The sequence below is a fragment of the Protopterus annectens genome, chromosome 3.part1, assembly GCF_019279795.1.
Source record: "Protopterus annectens isolate FY-2018-M chromosome 3.part1, PAN1.0, whole genome shotgun sequence".
Taxonomy (NCBI): Eukaryota; Metazoa; Chordata; order Ceratodontiformes; family Protopteridae; genus Protopterus; species Protopterus annectens.
The window spans coordinates 1,857,337,480-1,857,357,476 of record NC_056732.1 but is presented as its reverse complement, the minus strand read 5'-3'; the positions used below and the strand labels follow the sequence as shown (position 1 = coordinate 1,857,357,476).

The following is a 19,997-nucleotide window of genomic DNA, read 5'->3' as shown; positions in this document are numbered from 1 at the left end:
TTTTGAGGTTTAGACTTCTAGCATTGAGTAGCATTACCTTCAGATTTTGCATGCTTGTATCTGTTACGGTGGTGGTTTTATCCTTTGAACCTTGCCTAAAAAAGGCACTATAGGGGCGGCAAGAGTTTAGCCAGTAACCTTTATTCCTTCCCATCTACTAAGGATCAGAAATAATGGATAGGTACTTCCCTGTGATCTTTGTTTCTGGCCTGGTGAATATGGGCATCCTGAGGCAGTGCAGTGACTGCCTTGTGTTCACTGACAACCATTTCATTTTAGAACAGACAAACACAGTATGTGAGAGATGCAGATAAACAAACCTCTCACATACACACAAGAAAAATATAAATAAGGTTGTTAGTAGTGAGTGTTTTGGGTGTAATGCTAACACTAAGTAACAAACGCACAGACCCACATATGCGGAGGTACTTGCTTGTAAACTACCCAAACCTCCAAAGCCTCCTAAAATCATTTCTTAGCAGCCCTGCACACATTCAAAAAAGGCAGCACCCCACACAACACATAACTCTGAAAATAGTAGTAGCCGCACGTCCATGCCCACAAGGCAACACGCCACACAAACAAACATTCTAGTTACTGGAGATTCTGTTGTCAGACATACTGATGTCCCCCTTACCAGGCTAAACAAGGAGAAGATCACAGTTAGCTGTCTGGAGCTAGGAACCCCCAGATCACACATGCACTTAAGTCTTTAAACCACAAATACCAGTATAACATGGTCATAGCCCATGTGGCCATAAATGACCCAAGACATATCTCACTGGAATATATGAAGAGAGACTTGATGGAGCTCTCTGAGTATGTGTCCCAGGCAGGTATGAATCTAGCCTTGAGTATCATCTTATTTCACCAATGATGATGCCACAGTGCCAGTAAAAACTGATTGACTTCAGCAATTGGTTTAGTTTTTGGTGTTACAACAAGGGGATCCAATATTTGTCAGCTTGGGGAGACATGATCAGCAAAGCACGATGCTTTGCCAGAGATGGTTTACACTTGTCACCACTTGGCTTCCAGATACTGGCAAAAACTTTATCTGTCCCCATAGTGCCTTTTTAGGCCGTGCCAAGTTGTTAAACCCTCCAATGTAACAAAAATTACTCAGGGCTACCTAATGGTACTGCTGCTCAATGCTAGGATTTAAATAAAAAAATGCACTCCATGGAAGCACCGCTTACCGTGGAGAATGCAGACATATGTGCAGTCATGGAGACATGGTTCTGAACCACAGAAAGCACCCCGACTGTCAAAGGCTACAGTGCTTTTCATACACTTCAGTCTCCCTCAGCTGAGGATAAAACAATGGGAGGAAGTGTCTCAGTGTTCATAAAGGACACATGTGCTGCTAGACTGGTCCAACAACTTGACTCTCTTAAGGTGCTCCATGCCCAACTAACTACTGGTGTGACCCCCTATCATATCCTTGTTAACTACAGATCCCCTAAGATGAATGTGGAAAACCATACCTCCTATCTAAACCTTCTGGAATCTCTTAAAATTCCTCCTAACATGATATTTATGGTTGACTTCAACTACCCCTCCATAAGCTGGGAGACTTATATGACCCACGATTCATTTGCTCAGATGTTTTTGGACTTCATCAACACAAACACAGTGGAGCAACTAGTTAGCTCCTTAACTAGAGGTACAAATATCCTAGACCTAGTACTTGTGAACATGGGGGATGCTGCTCCCTCCCATGCATTAACTCCTCCCTGGTAAGATCCGATCACAAAATGATCTCCTTTAATGGGGGCTCTAGGTTAGTTTTAATACTAAACTCCAAACCTGTTAAGAACTTTGCTAATGTCTGTGTGACAGCTTATTAAACTTCCAGGCCTTTCTGAATCTGAATGACACTGAGGCCTACTCTGAGCACAAAACAATGTAGAAGCACATTCATAGCTGTCCGAGTCAAACCTACAGTTACTGGCAAAAATAAACTACTCTGGTGGACCCCTAGCATAACTAGGCTGTTCAACAAAAGGAAAACAAATTCTCTCCAAAGCCAATAAGGAACAGACAAAACAGTGCAAAAAGATACTTACTAATCTAAAAAAATAGAGAGCTGGTCAAATCTGCCAAAGCATACTGTGAGGCAAAGATAGCCTCCCAGGTGAAAGATAACCATAAGGCTTTGTTTAATTATGTTCATAACCTCAAGGGAAATGCTCAGCAATGTCAAACCCAGAGCTGTTGGACATGCTACACTTAAAGAAATCCCAATCCCTCAGAGCCACACGCTCCAGGGATCTAAACCTTGTCATCACAATAAACAAAACATGCTGGAGGGATAGGTTCCTGACCCAGAGACTCCCCAGACTCTGGAATAGACTGCTCATAGATTTCAAGCAGAGTGCCTCTTTGGCCCTCTTCAAAAGGAACCTTGATGATTGGATGGGAGAAAGAAGATTCACCCCAGGGATCACGTCAGTCGCCCTGCTAGACAGGGGTCCAGGGAAGTAAATAGTGTGGGAAGAAATAGCCAGGGAATTGTTATGGCTAGGCTTGTATAGGCCCTAGGGCTGATAGCCTAGTACCAGCCTATGAACCTATGTGCTTTAACCATCAATGACAAAAACTTACACCCCCATCACCTCCTACTATCTTAAAGAAATAACCACAACCGCCCCCTACCAGTCATTATAAGGGAACAGGTCCTTACTGCACTCACTAAAGTCAAAAATGCAGCCTTCATGGATTTTGACAACATTACAGGATGCTTCCTAAATTGCTTAAAACAGAGTCTATCTGGGCCACTAGAAACCCTAATCCAACAGTAGAGCAAAATTAAACAGGCTACGACTCAGTTCTCTCCACTCACATGAATTTTATTAAGACACTTCACAGACATCTTCTATTTAAAAAAAACACTAGAAACCCTCTTTAACTAAAACCTCTGGATGGCTTTTCCCCAGAGGAATGGAAGACTGGAACAGTCATCCCTCTGCACAAGGGGCGGCCCATTAACTGACAAGGGAAACTACAGACCCATAGGCTTGACCAATCTCATCTGAAAGACCATGGAGAGAATTATTACGAACCTGATAAATAATGATATAGGTGCTATCAGAAAACTGGACCAGCCTCAATTTGGCTTTGTCAAAGTGAGGTCTTGCCTGCTCAGTCTGGTGGACTTCTTTGTGAGAAAGTTACCAGGGCCATTAATAAGGGTAAAATAGTGCACGCCACTTACTTAGACCTGGCCAAAGTTTTGACACAATCTCTCACTTGGGGATCATAGATAAACTTATTGAGTTAGGCTTAAACCCATACATCATATGAATGATTATTTGCTTATAAACTTGTATTGTAATGGTCTGAAGAAGCAGAGGAGACTCTATGAAAGTGTTAACCCACGTATAGTAATAACGTTTCTTATTGTATATAGAGTGTGAGTTGTTTTACAGCTGTTTGGAGGGATTTTTTTTTCTTTTAGACAAAACCCCTACAATTTGAGATGGATAGCCAGTTGGCTCACTGGCAGGACAAATGTTGACTGTATAGGTGAATCCACTTTTGATAAGAAACCTTTTACTACTGGTGTCCTACAACGCTCACTGTCAGGACCTGTCCTGTTTGGCCTTCACTTAAAGTATATACCAATGTTGGGAGGCCTCTGGCTCACCAAGTTCACTGGCAACTGTAAGCTACGAATTGTCACTGAAACGCAAATGATACTGACATCCTACAAACAGACCTAAAAATGACTAACAACTGGTGCCATACCATGGTCCGAGACTAAATGCTAAAAATGCGTAATCATACACTTCAGTAAATCAGATATACCTGCAAATTATAAAATTGATAGCACACTCCTAAAACTAGACCTAGTGGCGAGGAACATAGGAACATAGACAGTAACCTACACTTTGACCACCAGGTAGTTACAGAGGTCTGTGTCACTTAATCGAAATACATATTTGTGGAATACATATTAATCAAACTGTAAAGATCAAAATTCATTTCAGCGAACCTCGGACTTCTTCCCAGGGTTAGGAAGCAGTTGGCCATCAGTACAACTTTGCTCTTTTCCCCACTGTAGTGCGATCTTGGAGTTGGCATATAAAGTTAGGGGGAGTGTGGAGGGCACAGCCCCCCACATAGCAGAGGGTTGAGGCCCCCCCACTTGGATCGGTTTGATTTAAGGCGATGCATGTTCTGGACTGCTAGTGGGCGAGTGGTTCCTAACCTGGAAAAAAGTCCAAGGTTCACTGAAATTAATTTTAATGTTTAGAGTTTGAATACGTATTCAACAAATACGTATTTTGATTAAGTGATGTAGACCCAGCTACAGTAGTGAGTAAATCCTTCTGTGTGGCTCAACGTACAAGTAAAAGCACGGCATCAAGATCAAAGCAAGTCATAGTGCCACTGTACTCGGGCCTTCTCAGACCCATAACTAAGTGCAGTGCTCCCTTCTGCATGTACCTAGGCAAGCACTTACATCAGTTGGAGCAGCCCCAATAGTTTCTCAGTAAAAAAATACAAAGCATACGACACATGTCTCATGCATACCAACTGAAGACCCTATCCCTTTACTCTGTCTCCTATTTATTCAGAGGGGACTTATACCTGACCTGCAAGGCAGTCTGTGATCCAGCCATGATAAAAATGTTACACATTTGCAAGAAAAAAGTATACATGGGCTAGGTGTTCCATGGACCCTATACCTTATGCTGAAGAGACAGAGTCATACCCCAAAGGCTACCTTGTCTATGGAATAAATTTCCCATCTTCATAAAATGAAGCCCATCTCTCACTCTTTTCAAAAAGAATTTGGATAAATGCATGGGGAAAAGTGAGTTCACTCCTAGGGTACTAACCATGTCCTTTATGGACATAGGCAGTCTGTAAAATGACTCGGGGCTTCATCATCCAAAGACCCACTACCCTGAAACTACTCCATCCTGTCCTTGGGAATTAAGATGCAATATTTTCATATCTTGGGTATTACTGGCTAGGCTTCTAAAGGCTCTTGTGCCATTAGCCTAGTAATCACCTGTGAACCTATAATTAGCATATTAACTGTACATATATTTTTTTACATAGCCATCAAGCTGATTCTGTATACAAACAGCAGTGTAAAGCTTTTTCTAGTGTTGTCATTCAAATTCTGTTGAGCAGAAGTACAGCTTTTTTAAATTTCTGATCTGTTTATTCCCCTTGCCTGCTATATTTTATTTATGAAGTAGTATATTCTATCCTTATGTTGCTAATTAGCCAGTAAATATTTCAGATGTTGTAGCTATTTTTTAAAAGGTTAGACATTAAAATCCAGATGCAGTGACTCCCAACTCCTGCAATCTGGCAGAGCTTCCCAAAGAAGGGAGACTGCATTCCAAAAGCACCTTGTGATGGGCTAGTGTATGCAGTCTGTGAACCCTTGGCCATGATTTCTAATAACTGTGACAAGGAAGTGAGATGAATAGTTATAGTCGGTAGAAATCTTACTGAATTTAAAACATTCCAGTGTACGTTTCACATTTTAGTTGCATCTGACAATGTCTTGCATTTAACCCACTTCCCTCAGTTAGTGTTTCTGTTGCATTATTTTTGCTAATCTTGCTATCTAGACTGCTGTCAGTTAACATAATTGTCACTTTTTTTCATGCATTTCCAGGCACAGTACTTGCATTACCAGCACTGACATTTATATTGTCTATTGGTTTCAGTTATACTGAACTTAACAAGCATGTTCATTTAGGTGATAAATTAGTCAGATAGAATTATGGGCTTATAAATTGCAATGAGCTATCAAACTCCTTGAATAATATTAACTGAATAACTTGGAGATGCATTTAACAAAATATGATTTTAGTTGTACCACTTTAGAAAATGTTTTTGTTACAGGTATTGAGTCTGTGGCCAAAGTGAAACATGGTGGACTCGGCCATTAAAAAATATCCTTTTTGGTGGAATTTGACCAAAACCAAAGTATACAGCAAAAAGAAAATAATTTTCAAACTTTATAAACAATCACCAGACAGAAGACATAACTGCAGATGAAATCAGAATTGTAAGGAAATAAAGGCAGAAAATAAATTGGTTATAAGTTAACACAATAACCAATATATATCCTTCAATAAGGTCAGTATTAAACAATGGGATATTACTAACAACCTTGAGGTGTATAACTAGTGAATTTAATAAATACTTTATGTTAACAGGCATAAAAAATACATAGAAATTGTTTGCAATATGCAGCTTCTCTCATGCCTTTTGGGGTAGGATCCCAGTGTAAAAAGGTGTTTTATAGATAGCTATGCCAGTAGAATTCCCTGAAAATTCTGCCCTTCACATTAAAGTTAAATGGACATCGCATCTGCCTGAGTTGATACTAGCTGAAATGGATATAAAAGATCCTATGGCTCCTGTTAAAAAGAGTAGTGGAATTTATGTTCTGGCTAAATTGCCCCTAATCTTTATAAATACCACCTCAAATATCTGCTGCAAAGAAGATAATTAATCATTCGGATAACTAAGAGGATTAACTGAGTCAAGAAAAGTATAAGTGACTATACCTGTGTAATAACTCAGAAGAACATTTAGCAGGGCAAAGGGCTATATATTATTTGAAATAAAGCATGTCCTCTTAAGGTCATAAAAGCAAAGATAGCTTACTGTTCAGTTATATCACTCAATAAACCAGTAATATTATACTAATATACTAAAAGCATAAAAAGTTATTTAATTTGTATGTGAATAAAAAAAAAAAGTATAGAAATGAAAAAGCAAAAAGAGAAAGAAAGTCAATAAGAAAAATATTGTCATGACATACCTTACATGAAAATTTAGCAAGTATAAAACAAATTAAAGTCCAGTTGCAGTAGATGCTTTGAGAGAGATTTAGTGGGAACAGCAATCTTTGACTCAGTTGTTTGTTTTTTCTTTTTAACATCAGTCCGAGAAGATTTATCAGTAGCTCTCTTCAGAGATGCAGATGCCCATTCCATATCTTCAGGTAAGGAAATAATGTTATTGTTTTTAATAAAGACAGTAGCTTCCCCTAGGGCATTAAATGATCTCATTTCATTCTGATATATAATTTTTATTCTGGCAGGAAAGACAAGCTGAGTTTTGATTTTATTCTGCTGTAACAGTTTTATTAATGGCCAATCTTTTTTCCTCTGTTCCAAAACCCTGGTAGAATAGTCATTATCAAACCTAATTAGGTTTTGATTACATTTTAATGGAATTTTCCTCCATGCAGATTTTAGGACCAACTCCTTGTCCAAATAAGATAGAAACTTTATGGCTATTGATCTTGGAGGAGTAGAGGAGGACGTTGACACTGGCTTTCCTAAAGCTCTATGAGCCCTTTCAATACCAAAGGACAGACCCTCCTTTAAATCTAAAATCTCTGGAATCCAGGTATTTAGGAAAGAAGTTATATATTCTCCTTCAGCTCTCTCAGGGATGCCAAAAATCCTTATATTTGACCTTCTCTCCCTGTTTTCCAGGTCATCCACTTTATTGAAAAACCAAATGTTTTGTTTGATGAGGAAATCTTTCTGGCTTTCTTTTTCCTTCAGTCTTCCATCAAGATCATTCAGGGGTGCTTCGAAGTGTGTTATTCCGGATTGATGCTGCTGTATAAGTTCATTGAGAGAATCTGTTTCTGACAATTTTCCTTGAGGTTTTGTAAATTCTCCTCAAAATCATCCAGTTTTAGTGAGAGTTCTTATAGAGCAGATGTCACAAGCTGCACTTCTTTTTTTAAAGCCATGTCAGAATGAGAAGTCTTCAAAGTGCTCATCTCCACAAATTATATATTCTCCTTTATAATTTGACAGGAAAATTTTTCTTAAGTTCACTAAAGTTACTAAAAATATAGTTTATACTTTCATCTATCAATTCTAAGTGTTTTTGCTAAAATAAAATAAGTTATTTCTTGTTTTTTATATTAGTTTCATGAAACTCTGAAAAACTGCTGCTTTCAGTTGGCCATCTTGGCAGTTAAACTAACTTCTTACTCACAATTCTGGAGGATTTTTCACTGGAAATTTCTACACAGATCCTTTTTGACACCTGAGAAACTCTCAAAAATTAACCCTTCAAACAGCAAGTTATGTTGGAGATGTCATCTGTCCACTAATGCTGATTGGTCTCATATTTTTTATGACTCTATTAATATTAAACCATATTGGAATTAAATTAACACAGTTCTTCAAGCTATCTATACTGATATATTTGTTTTGACAAAGTCCTTAATTTTATTGAATGTTGTTACTAGTAATAATATGAAGAAAGATGACCTGTATTTGTTGTGGACAATGTTAGCAATAGCCAGAACATGTATAACTAGAAGATGGAGCTCTAATGTAGCACCCACAATGGAGGAATTCCTACCATCACAGAAGAAATGCATACTAATGGAGAAAAGAACTAAAGAGTTAAGAACTTTTCCTAAGCCAGTGGTTAATAGTCCGTGGAGGAAAGTTTTGAATTTGATTGATACCCTACAGATGGAACCAAACTCTTCCTAACTATCATAGTTTATATATTAACTTATTATTTAACTACAAATGTTTTTATCTGAATTTGTTTTATCAGGCTGAATCTAAATACTGTAAATAGTTATTGAATGTTATGAATGTATTAAATTATTGTGTTATTTCATCAAAATAAAATAATTTGAGCAAAAAAAAAAGAAAATTATAAGTATGTTCAAAGAAAGGAAAATGTTGAACCATTTTGAAGATGCAGGTATTATCTACAAAATGCAAAAACAGCCAGATGTTTGTAACAGTAGTTTTAAAAAATGGCAAGTTGTTAGTTCATTTTACATAGGGTGTGTCTTCTGTGAGTAGTATATGTCTTGAATTTGTCAGTGTCTGTACATTTCTAGGCATTTGTCTTAACCATAGGTTCATAGATTAGTACAAGGCTAACTGCCCATGGGGGCTATTGTAAGCCTAGCCAATTACCCCATGTCAGAATCAAACCCTGCACCTTGTGTCTGTAAGGTAAACACTTTAACCATTATACCAACCTCCCACCCCGGGTTCTTAAATTGAAGTCCTAGTTGAATTGTTGTTCAACAAGGCTTTGGAGTATGTTAGAATGCAAACAGATCTTGGAACCTAAGGCCAGTGAAACCAGTGGGCATCAGCAATTCTTTATGTAGGCTTTTCCTCACATTTAATGCTTCTTTGAACTGCATTGGATCATCTTTTCTATAAAATGTATTGATCTTGGCTTCCAGAAGTGAGTACAGGGATTCTTTTCTCTATAAGACTGTCTGTCTATCTGCTGAAGATTGAACAAAATGTGCCCCGTGCTTCCTATTTTACAGATCAGTCACTTGTGATATATGCTGACCACTTTACACATGATCCATCTGAAGACAACTACCTTACCTCATCCTTCTCTAGTTAAACATGATCTCGTGACTTCCTTCTTAGCTGTTCTGTGAGCCCAAACTAATGTAGTTTATGGGTCTTTCTCCACTCCTGCCTCTTGGTCTGGAATACACTTCCTGCAAATATCAGGATTTTTCCAGGTGTTTAATTTCTCACACAAACGTCATGCAGTACACCTTAATGAGAACGGTAAGAACTGAACCTGGTGCTACTACACTACTCTGAAATAGTTATTCATTTCATGTTTCATTGCAAATTACAGTTTCATTGACATCAGGGTGTTGGATCATGACAGAAGTATGATTGTCTGAACATTGTACAGTGTCTATATGTTTTAGTTTTGTATGTGCCTCTTTGTCTATCTTATAACAAGTATATTGATCTCTTATTAGACTGAGATTTTATTTTCCTATGGTTTCACTATATATTTCTGTACTGTACAGTACTTAATTTGTTTTCTTTATACAGCTGACTCTGGGTCAGACTGAAACGGTTATTTATATCACTGTATTTGTTGAATTGCCAAATGTAATAAATAAGAAATAAATACTGGTGGAGTGATATGTTTTTGATTATCAGTGCTACAAAATAAATACTACAGAAAGTTAACATATTTACACATACACACATATACTAAAAGTTTAACAATATGGAAATTACTTGAGGTGACTTGTATTCATGCAAGGTTTTTGATGAAAACAAAGAAAGACAAGGAACGAAACAACGTGGGTAGAAGAGGCCCAAGACCAGGACCTTCAAACAGGGAGCTGGTTATGGTGAATCATCCGCTCGTTTCCCCTAACAGCAAAGAACATGCTGACAAAAACGGAACTTTTAGTATGGACAACAATTTCAGCTTTAAAGATTGGACAGAACAACTACCATGTTTCAAAACAGGTACTTTTAATCTGCATTTGGAGCAGTTGGACAATGACTTTGAGACATTTAAAGATAAACTGTATGCTTTTAAAAATTCACAGTTAGAGATTAATTATTTGCAGGAATGCATTAAAGTTGAGCGTGTACCTAAGGGGTTACGCTGTTACAGATACCCCAACAGCGCTTTTCAGGCTCAACTTTGCATTCTAAACTAACAGAATTGTTTAATAAAACTGGAATTGAGGTTTTGAAATTAATGGTTGATGACTACATGAAAAAGAAGAGGTTTTGTTGAATGAACTAAATGTACTGCATGAAAGTATCACTAACGATGATAGATTTTTAAGTTACAAAAGAAAATATAATGAAACGTTCAGAGAAGTAGACGAGCACTGTTTTAAAGTTTTAGACAGGAAGGCAAGAAAGTTAGAAAGAGATTTAATGGAATACAGAGAGGGGAGGGCATACCCAGCAGGGGGAGCTCATAAACAAAACACCCTTGAAAACACTGAGACTGTAACTTCTCACAGTAGAAATAATGGCTACAACTATGATGAATTGCCCAGGAGAAGTGAGAGGCTTGCACAAAAAAGTACCAATAGTATGCAGCAGGGTTTTCAACTTCCCCAGGGCAGACCGAGGGTGAAATCAAATCAATATCAGCAGAATGTATGGGGCAGGAGACGTTGAGTAATGACCATTAATTTTGTATATACATATTCTCAGGACTCTTTGCTAATTGAAAACACTATCAGGAATTTATGGCCTATGATTGCATTACAAGATGAATTTAATAAGTTATTTCCTGAACATATAACTTTTACTAGGAAAAGGAACATCAATTTGAAGGGAATATTTGAACAAAACATTCAATCAGAAGAGAAGCAGCAAGCTCTAGTAGCAAAAAGAAAAGGCACTTTTGCATGCGGTAGATGCAAGCAATGTTCCTATCTTATTAACAAAGAGCAGGTTCACATTCCCTCACGTAAAAGCACCTTGTATGCAAAGTGCAATTACAATTGTAATTCATCTGGAGTTATATATATAGGATTTTGCCAAAATGCCCATCCTTTTATGTGGGCAAAACTGAGAGGCAGTTAAAGCAGAATATATGAACACATAAACGACATTAAAACAAGGAAAGAGACAAGTGCGTTTTATAAGCATTCTCTCAGTTGTAAAAACATGGCATTAAAGTTTTTTGTAGTGGACAATGTAAAACAAGACTTGAGAGGAGGAGACTGGGAAACAATGCTGGGATCAAAGAATTAACCTGGCAACTAAGGCTTAATGCAACCAAATATCCAGGCATTAATGAAGGGATAAGTTTAGGGGACATTCTTAGGGCTAGAAGAAACAGGATCAACTGAAGTACCCCACAGTGTTACAACTTTTAGGGGTAACTGTATTAATGGTTCTGAATCTGGTCATTGCTGAGTTTCTAAGGTTCAACTATCATCTAAAAGCATCAAATATTAAAATAGTCATGTTTACAGTATTATTAGTTGTTTTATTGTAACTTAAACTAAGCAGTATATTTTAACATATTTTTTAATGAATTAAATAGGTTAGGGGTTTGTAGTAAGTATCTAATTGACATTTTCTAAACTTGCACATTGTTCTGAAGTTAAGAAAAAGGTAAATGTGTTTGTGGTTACAAAATGTGTGTTTAAAAGTACAAAGGAAAGTATTCCATTTCAACATAAACTTTTGTAACTTATTTTTCACACAGTAAGTTTACATAAAGTACTAAGTTATATTTTAGGTTTTGAAAGTTCAGTTACATATATATTTATTACTTTTTCTATATGCAAACTACGGAAAGACTTGATAGTAAAGTTGCAGTTTTAATGTTTTGAAAAAGAATTACAGTTTTAGGGTATGTATTTTTAAATATTTTGTATTAATCAATTGATGACAATCATGCAATTAATTTAATCACATGAGCAGGGTTGGTTTGGTATAAATTCTGAATGAAGCAGCAACCTAATACACTTGAAAAAGCCTGTTAAGAACAGTAGCTGTGGTTACTTGGAGTGGTTACTTGGATGGTTTTCTTGTTGTGTGCAATAAAAGAACTTTTTAACCTTTCCTGCTCGTCCATCTGGTGTTCGATAGTTTGGAGCTGCAGTGATCCTATCTACAGTACTGTTTTGTGTCTTTAAACGGAGGGTTCTGTGCCTCAGTGCCTAGTGGGATTCGTGGTACTGGTTTGTTTTCGTTATAACAAGTATATTGATCTCTTATTAGACTGAGATTTTATTTTCCTATGGTTTTCACTATATATTTCTGTACTGTACAGTACTTAATTTGTTTTCTTTATGCAGCTGACTCTAGGTCAGACTGAAACGGTTATTTATATCACCTTATTTGTTGAATTGCCAAATGTAATAAATAAGAAATAAATACTGGTGGAGTGATATGTTTTTGATTATCAGTGCTACAAAATAAATACTACAGAAAGTTAACATATTTACACATACACACATATACTAAAAGTTTAACAATATGGAAATTACTTGAAGTGACTTGTATTCATGCAAGGTTTTTGATGAAATGTATCTCTGTTCTTGCTTTATCATTTTCCTTCAGTTGTATTTTGAGAACAACCCTTCAGAAATGTAATTAGTCCCAGAAGAATACAGTTTATCTTTAAAATTTGTCTCATTTTAATTTGTAGGATATAACATCCCAGTGGACCACCTTTGGTCATTTATTTTTAAAGATAAGATGCTTCCATCTGAGAATGGTGACGTAGGAAGGAATATGCAGCAAAACCAACTTCCTGGCAACAGAATTAGCAGTAAGTACATGAAATATATTCCATTTGTTAAAACTTTCAATTAAGTGCAAATTAAGAGTCTGGAGGAAGTATAGGAGGGAGTACTCTGTGCAGACTTATATTCATAAAGGTGTTAATCAAGTTTTTACATTAAAAGAAATTAGGCCTTGGAAAAACAGAAAACCACGTATAGATAATACGATTTGTTATAAGAAGAAAATGTAATGAGCATTTGGAGAACATAGAACAAAGAACTTTGATATTGGGAACAGGTGATAAAAGGAGATCAGGTAACATCATGGGATGAAGCTAGACAAATTCTTGGGGTTATGGAACTTAGATCATCTTGCATATACAGATCTAATGTTAGCGCTCAAGGAAGATGTATTGAGGTTAGATGATGATTTGGTTAAACCATGAGAAGTACATTTTATAACTTAGGCCAGAGCAGGAATGGCACACCAGAAAAGAGTAATAAGAAAGGGCATGTAAATGTTAGAGTCGAGAAAACAGTACGATACAAGGGTAAAAACGGCACGGAGTGAATGATTAAATAACGATGCTACAGATGATCACAGTATGATACAAGGGTAAAAAGGGCATGGAGTGAATGATTAAATAATGATGCTACAGGTGATCACAGTAAGATGCGAGGATAAAAAGGGCATGGAGTGAATGATTAAATAACGATGCTACAGGTGATCACAGTACGATACAAGGGTAAAAAGGGCATGGAGTGAATGATTAAATAACGATGCTACAGGTGATCACAGTATGATGCGAGGATAAAAAGGGCATGGAGTGAATGATTAAATAAAGATGCTACAGATGATCACAGTACGATACAAGGGTAAAAAGGGCATGGAGTGAATGATTAAATAAAGATGCTACAGGTGATCACAGTATGATGTGAGGGTAAAAAGGGCATGGAGTGAATGATTAAATAAAGATGCTACAGATGATCACAGTACGATACAAGGGTAAAAAGGGCATGGAGTGAATGATTAAATAAAGATGCTACAGGTGATCACAGTACGATGCGAGGGTAAAAAGGGCATGGAGTGAATGATTAAATAAAGATGCTACAGGTGATCACAGTACGATACAAGGGTAAAAAGGGCATGGAGTGAATGATTAAATAAAGATGCTACAGGTGATCACAGTACGATGCAAGGGTAAAAAGGGCATGGAGTGAATGATTAAATAAAGATGCTACAGGTGATCACAGTACGATGCAAGGGTAAAAAGGGCATGGAGTGAATGATTAAATAAAGATGCTACAGGTGATCACAGTACGATACAAGGGTAAAAAGGGCATGGAGTGAATGATTAAATAAAGATGCTACAGATGATCACCGTACGATACAAGGGTAAAAAGGGCATGGAGTGAATGATTAAATAAAGATTCTACAGGTGATCATAGTACGAAGCGAGGGTAAAAAGGGCATGGAGTGAATGATTAAATAACGATGCTACAGGTGATCACAGTACGATGCAAGGGTAAAAAGGGCATGGAGTGAATGATTAAATAAAGATGCTACAGGTGATCACAGTACGATGCGAGGGTATAAAGGGCATGGAGTGAATAAATAAATAACGATGCTACAGGTGATCACAATACGATACGAGGGTAAAAAGGGCATGGAGTGAATGATTAAATAAAGATGCTACAGGTGATCTCAGTACAATGCAAGGGTAAACAGGGCATGGAGTGAATGATTAAATAAAGATGCTACAGGTGATCATGGTACGATACAAGGGTAAAAAGGGCATGGAGTGAAAGATTAAATAACGATGCTACAGGTGATCACACTACGATGCGAGGATAAAAAGGGCATGGAGTAAATGATTAAATAACGATGCTACAGGTGATCACAGTACGATGCGAGGGTAAAAAGGGCATGGAGTGAATGATTAAATAAATATGCTACAGGTGATCACAGTACGATGCGAGGATAAAAACGGCATGGAGTGAATGATTAAATAAAGATGCTACAGGTGATCACAGTACGATGCGAGGGTAAAAAGGGCATGGAGTGAATGATTAAATAAAGATGCTACAGGTGATCACAGTATGATGCAAGGGTAAAAACGGCATGGAGTGAATGATTAAATAAAGATGCTACAGATGATCACAGTACGATGCGAGGGTAAAAAGGGCATGGAGTGAATGATTAAATAATGATGTACAGGTGATCACAGTACGATACGAGGGTAAAAAGGGCATGGAGTGAATGACTAAATAAAGATACTACAGATGATCACAGTACGATACAAGGGTAAAAAACGCATGGAGTGAATGATTAAATAACGATGCTACAGATGATCACAGTACAATGCAAGGGTAAAAAGGGCATGGAGTGAATGATTAAATAAAGATGCTACAGGTGATCACAGTACGACACGAGGGTAAAAAGGGCATGAAGTGAATGATTAAATAAAGATGCTACAGGTGATCACAGTACGATGCGAGGATAAAAAGGGCATGGAGTGAATGATTAAATAAAGATGCTACAGGTGATCACAGTACGATGCAAGGGTAAAAAGGGCATGGAGTGAATGATTAAATAACGATGCTACAGGTGATCACAGTACGATGCAAGGGTAAAAAGGGCATGGAGTGAATGATTAAATAAAGATGCTACAGGTGATCACAGTACGATGCAAGGATAAAAAGGGCATGGAGTGAATGATTAAATAACGATGCTACAGGTGATCACAGTACGATGCGAGGGTAAAAAGGGCATGGAGTGAATGATTAAATAAAGATGCTACAGGTGATCACAGTACGATGCGAGGATAAAAAGGGCATGGAGTGAATGATTAAATAAAGATGCTACAGGTGATCACAGTATGATACAAGGGTAAAAAGGGCATGGAGTGAATGATTAAAGATGCTACAGGTGATCACAGTACGATGCGAGGGTAAAAAGGGCATGGAGTGAATGATTAAATAAAGATGCTACAGGTGATCACAGTACGATGTGAGGGTAAAAAGGGCATGGAGTGAATGATTAAATAAAGATGCTACAGGTGATCACAGTACGATGGAAGGATAAAAAGGGCATGGAGTGAATGATTAAATAAAGATGCTACAGGTGATCACAGTACGATGCAAGGGTAAAAAGGGCATGGAGTGAATGATTAAATAAAGGTGCTACAGGTGATCACAGTACGATGCAAGGGTAAAACGGGCATGGCGTGAATGATTAAATAAAGATGCTACAGGTGATCACAGTACGATACAAGGGTAAAAAGGGCATGGAGTGAATGATTAAATAAAGATGATACAGATGATCACAGTACGATACAAGGGTAAAAAGGGCATGGAGTGAATGATTAAATAAAGATGATACAGATGATCACAGTACGATACAAGGGTAAAAAGGGCATGGAGTGAATGATTAAGTAAAGATGCTACAGGTGATCACAGTACGATGCAAGGGTAAAACGGGCATGGCGTGAATGATTAAATAAAGATGCTACAGGTGATCACAGTACGATACAAGGGTAAAAAGGGCATGGAGTGAATGATTAAATAAAGATGCTACAGGTGATCACAGTACGATACAAGGGTAAAAAGGGCATGGAGTGAATGATTAAATAAAGATGCTACAGGTGATCACAGTACGATACAAGGGTAAAAAGGGCATGGAGTGAATGATTAAATAAAGATGCTACAGGTGATCACAGTACGATGCAAGGGTAAAAAGAGCATGGAGTGAATGATTAAAGACGTTATAGGTGATCACAGTACGATACAAGGGTAAAAAGGGCATGGAGTGAATGATTAAATAAAGATGCTACAGGTGATCACAGTACGATACAAGGGTAAAAAGGGCATGGAGTGAATGATTAAATAAAGATGCTACACGTGATCACAGTACGATACAAGGGTAAAAAGGGCATGGAGTGAATGATTAAATAAAGATGCTACAGGTGATCACAGTACGATGCGAGCGTAAAAAGGGCATGGAGTTAATGATTAGCTAAAGATGCTACAGGTGATCACAGTACGATGCAAGGGTAAAACGGGCATGGAGTGAATGATTAAATAAAGATGCTACAGATGATCACAGTACGATACAAGGGTAAAAAGGGCATGGAGTGAATGATTAAATAAAGATGCTACAGATGATCACAGTACGATACAAGGGTAAAAAGGGCATGGAGTGAATGATTAAATAAAGATGCTACAGGTGATCAAGTACGCAAGGGTAAAACGGGCATGGAGTGAATGATTAAATAAAGATGCTACAGATGATCACAGTACGATACAAGGGTAAAAAGGCCATGGAGTGAATGATTAAATAAAGATGCTACAGGTGATCACAGTACGATACAAGGGTAAAAAGGGCATGGAGTGAATGATTAAATAAAGATGCTACAGGTGATCAAGTACGACGCAAGGGTAAAACGGGCATGGAGTGAATGATTAAATAAAGATGCTACAGATGATCACAGTACGATACAAGGGTAAAAAGGCCATGGAGTGAATGATTAAATAAAGATGCTACAGGTGATCACAGTACGATACAAGGGTAAAACGGGCATGGAGTGAATGATTAAATAAAGATGATACAGATGATCACAGTACGATACAAGGGTAAAAAGGGCATGGAGTGAATGATTAAATAAAGATGCTACAGGTGATCACAGTACGATGCGAGGGTAAAACGGGCATGGAGTGAATGATTAAATAAAGATGCTACAGGTGATCACAGTACGATGCAAGGATAAAAATGGCATGGAGTGAATGATTAAATAAAGATGCTACAGGTGATCACAGTACGTTGCGAGGGTAAAAAGGGCATGGAGTGAATGATTAAATAAAGATGCTACAGGTGATCACAGTACGATACAAGGGTAAAAAGGGCATGGAGTGAATGATTAAATAAAGATGCTACAGATGATCACAGTACGATACAAGGGTAAAAAGGGCATGGAGTGAATGATTAAATAAAGATGCTACAGGTGATCACAGTACGATGCAAGGGTAAAAAGGGCATGGAGTGAATGATTAAATAAAGATGCTACAGGTGATCACAGTACGATGCGAGGATAAAAAGGGCATGGAGTGAATGATTAAATAAAGATGCTACAGATGATCACAGTACGATACAAGGGTAAAAAGGGCATGGAGTGAATGATTAAATAAAGATGATACAGATGATCACAGTACGATACAAGGGTAAAACGGGCATGGAGTGAATGATTAAATAAAGATGCTACAGGTGATCACAGTACGATGCAAGGGTAAAAAGGGCATGGAGTGAATGATTAAATAAAGATGCTACAGGTGATCACAGTACGATGCAAGGGTAAAAAGGGCATGGAGTGAATGATTAAATAGAGATGCTACAGATGATCACAGTACAATACAAGGGTAAAAAGGGCATGGAGTGAATGATTAAATAAAGATGCTACAGGTGATCACTGGAGGAGAAATATATCTTAATCCAGATATGCATTTAAATCAAGAAATCATAGAATTTTTGCATGGAAATGTGTGGACAAGTATTTCCACACCCCTATGAGACTGGAACAAATATTCCTGCAGACAAGGCGTATGTTAGAGATATGATGATCAAGAAGGAGGTTCTTGGGGGGGTATATTTTCAGAATGTGTGGAGTTACTTTGTTACAAAAAGGATTTAAATAGTATGATTAGTCTTATACTTTGAAGAAAAGTTAACCTTAGTATAGAGATGATTTTGCTGAGTTGGTGTAAAATAACGCTCATTAAAGAGGTGAAGGCACTGCTAACTTTAGTGTTGGTAGCGACTAAGAAAGATGTAAACAGAAAATGGAAAATTAAAGACAAACCATCAATAAGACAGGAGAACATGTGATTACATAGATTAAAAATATGGAATTGAAAACTTTTGGAAATCAGAAACAGAAATAGTTAAATAATGGGCTGTATGGGATTCAGTAAAAGAACCTGAGCTTGGTGAGGGCATTGACATGGCACAAATGGCTAACGTATATCTAGTTAATAAAGTGGACTGCAGTACAAACAAAGCAGTCAGTGGTCTGGTTAGTTGTTAAGTGTGTAGTGAACTAAAAATAAAACATTGTGATTACTAGTTTAATCCATCTCAAATTAAATATATGATAAAACACTTAAACCACAGGTAGTCATGCACAAGCTCCTCACCAGAAGAACTCTGTTTTCCTTTGCCAGCCAGCTCATACCCCACTATCCATTCTTACTCTCCACCCCTTCTACAGAACAAATCTTTATGCAATTCATCCTCAATTATCTTTCTCTTTCAGTTCCCAGTTTACATTTCAATTTCTTTCTTCCCTTCCTATTTTATTAATCTCCTTCAGGTTCTTTCATCACTCTCTTATAACTAGGTTCTGTGTCACTAAGTACCCTAGTATTCTTTCCCTACTCACTTATAACTCAGTCCTGTGTCAGTAAGTACCCTAGTATTATTACCCCACTCTCTTATAACCAGGTTCTGTGTCAGTATTCTTACGCCACTATCACTGACTTCAGTACAATGCCTTGCTACCTTTTCTAACTTTAGCTACTGTCTACCTGCCAACTAATGTTTCATGTTCCTTACCTCAATTTTAATTATTTGTAATATATATACTGTAAACCTTTTTAGTTATGTGTTATAAGTCATGTCTAATGTCTGCTTGTCACATATTTTACACATGAATTGTTTGTATACTGAATGTTTTGTACTTTGAATTTAACACCATGTATAATGTCATCACATTGTATAGTATCATTAAAGAACAATTACCTGTTCTTAAGACATCTAGATACAAATGGAATATGAGTTTCAGATTTGAGGGGAATATTATAGACCGAGAGAAGAAAGGGGATGTGAGATTCAAGACATGAAGTGAGATGAGTAAATGCCACAGGGGTTGTAAAGGGTGGTGATACCTTGGACAAGGACATGGAAGGGTTCAAGAAGATTTCAGAA

General features: G+C 37.4%; 1 protein-coding gene across 1 annotated transcript in view; it reads left to right on the top strand.

Moving 5' to 3' along the window:
* LOC122798769 (zinc finger protein 436-like) overlaps nucleotides 1–19,997 on the top strand; it is a 101,866-nt gene that overhangs the window by 35,128 nt on the left and 46,741 nt on the right. The window contains exon 3 of the mRNA XM_044067880.1: nucleotides 12,946–13,068. Coding sequence (XP_043923815.1) covers nucleotides 12,946–13,068 — 123 coding nt within the window. The remainder of the gene's footprint in view (nucleotides 1–12,945; nucleotides 13,069–19,997) is intronic.